Source organism: Octopus bimaculoides, chromosome 28 (genome assembly GCF_001194135.2).
Source record: "Octopus bimaculoides isolate UCB-OBI-ISO-001 chromosome 28, ASM119413v2, whole genome shotgun sequence".
In the NCBI taxonomy this organism is placed as follows: domain Eukaryota; kingdom Metazoa; phylum Mollusca; class Cephalopoda; order Octopoda; family Octopodidae; genus Octopus; species Octopus bimaculoides.
Window position 1 is genome coordinate 1,033,538 of NC_069008.1, and position 2,563 is coordinate 1,036,100.

The following is a 2,563-nucleotide window of genomic DNA, read 5'->3' on the forward strand; positions in this document are numbered from 1 at the left end:
ATATATATGTATATACATATATATATATATATATAATATTTTGTGCTTAGTAGACATAAGCAATTTATTGCATATAAATTCTAGCAACACAATCTTGTGGACCTCCAAGGGTCATATGAACGCTAGTTTGGACCCACTGTTCTTGATCAGTAAAACCACAGGATCTGGACTGACCAATCGAGGCCTAACATCTAGAAGCTATCTTGAATTTGTTTCATATCCCTTCATTCTTTCTCAATTCCTGATGAGTCAGGATCATTCTATGAGCCGAGGAAACTCTAAGTTGTAGGAAGCTGAGTTGAATTGCCATTGAATAGAATATCAGTCAACATCCATTGACAAAGTTGCCAAAGCAACAAACATTTTGGAAGAAAAAATATAAAGAATAAATGAGTGGAAATTGAACCGGTGAGTGGTAGATAATGAGGCATTAATACAATATGACTCCCACGTCACAGCGCAAAATATCTAATTCCCAATATGAGTGTGAGTGTGAGTGTGTGTGTTGTGCATATGTGTGTTCAGTGAAGATGAACATTATCCAATGCTCTCCTCCTCCTCCTCGCTGCCTCCGCCGCCACTGCTACCACCACCACCACCACCACCACCACTATTACTACCATTTTTTCTATACAGGTCACATAAAGAGGCTACAGCTGGCCATTAAGAAACTCCTGGACCCAACCGATGGTATGACAATAATTTCTGTTTTTCTTCTCATACATACACACATACACATTTGTACATAGGTTCTCTCTTTCTCACACATACACACACACAGATGCATATAGAATCACATACACACACATATGTGCATATTGAATCACACAGCCACACACATATGTATATACAACTACATACACTCACAGGCATGCAGATATACACACACATAAACATGCACACGCACAGAGTCACAGATACCTCCACTCACACGTATACATGCACATACAAACACAAACATAAGGCGGCAAGGATTTATCTCCCTTCTAGCAATATAAACAGGACTGCATTTTGCACCAAAAAGCCAATATGAGAATTTCTCTCGTGGTAACTCCTACAGTATCGTTTGTTCTAACAGAACATCTACATTTAAATGGGTATAAATATTACCTCTTGGTATTAATACTGCCTCTGTCACTAATATATATCTTTCAACAGATACACACACACACACATCCCTGTAATGTAGTGGTTCAGCAAAAGAGACTGATAGAATAAATACCAGGCTTAACAAAAAACTAAGCTCTGGGGCTGATTCATTTGACTATGAATTCATCAAGGCAGTGCTCCAGCAAGGCTGCAGTCTAATGATTAAAACAAAAGATAAACAATACATGCAAATGTACCTGTACATGTCTATACATTTGTATACAGACACTACACATACATGCCATTCACACACAACTGCATAGAATGAAGACAATAAATTGGATATTTTGTTTTTGTATTTGGTTTGTAAGATACTTGACATGAAACTGTGAATTGGAACAGATTTTGTTGCAACTTGGGAGGGTCGTTATGCCAATCATAATAAACTCACACACACACACTGATTCAATTTCAGTTGTTTCTTTTCTGTCAAATTGTTTAGTTATTCAAACAACTAATTTATTTGTTAGTTGGTTAGAAAATAAATCATATTGGTGCAGGCATGGCTGTGTGGTAATAAACTTGTTCCTCAACAACATGGTTCTGGGTTCAGTTCCACTGAGTGGTGCCTCGTGCAAGTATTTTCTTCTAAAGCCTCAGGCTGACTAAAGCATTGTGGGTGGATTTGGTATGCGGAAACTGAAAGAAGCTTGTTATATATACACACACACACATATATATATATATATATATACACATAACTATGTGTGAGTGTCCTTTGTCCCCCACCACCACCACCTGACAACTGGTCTTGGTGTGTTTACATCCCTGTAACTTAGCAATTTGACAAAGACACGAATAGAATAAGTACTGGGGTTAATTCACTCAATTAAAAGATCTTCAAGGTGGTGCCCCAGCATGGCCACAGTCTAATGATTGAAACAAATAAAAAAATAAAAGAAGGTGACTAATAATAAAGAAGTGAAATAGAACCAGTGCATGTGTTTATTGTTGGCATAATGACCCTCCTGAGACTACATGAGACATTAACAAAGTAAATGCAAATAAAAAAATGAAAATTTATTCATTTTCTTTTCCTGTTAAATTTCCAAACATTTGTCAAAATTGATGAATGAAACAGCTGAACGAACCAAGATGCAAATCAAGCGTGACCTCTCCATGACTCGCATGATCGATCTTGAAGAGGAGAATCCAGTAGAGGATGACTTTTGGAAGGAGCTTGTCCAAGAGTGTCTGGACCCATCATCAGCTTTCAGCAGAGAGGACGAACTGAAAGGTATTTAAGTATGCTTGAGTGTGACATGGTGTCTGTTAGTGGTGGATAGTAGTTGACATTGCAGTATACCGTGCAGAATCTACTAATCTGACATAAGTGTATGTGTGTATATATATATTTTGTTGTTGGCACTCCGTCGTTTTTGTTTATATTTTTATTTTTATTTTCAATTAGTGT

The 2,563-nt window shown here is 37.2% G+C and overlaps 1 protein-coding gene across 1 annotated transcript in view; it reads left to right on the top strand.

The window, feature by feature from the left end:
* The window catches only part of LOC106878452 (uncharacterized), a 52,170-nt gene that overhangs the window by 43,864 nt on the left and 5,743 nt on the right, over positions 1-2,563 (top strand). The window contains exons 20-21 of the mRNA XM_014927665.2: positions 637-690; positions 2,231-2,386. Coding sequence (XP_014783151.1) covers positions 637-690; positions 2,231-2,386 — 210 coding nt within the window. The remainder of the gene's footprint in view (positions 1-636; positions 691-2,230; positions 2,387-2,563) is intronic.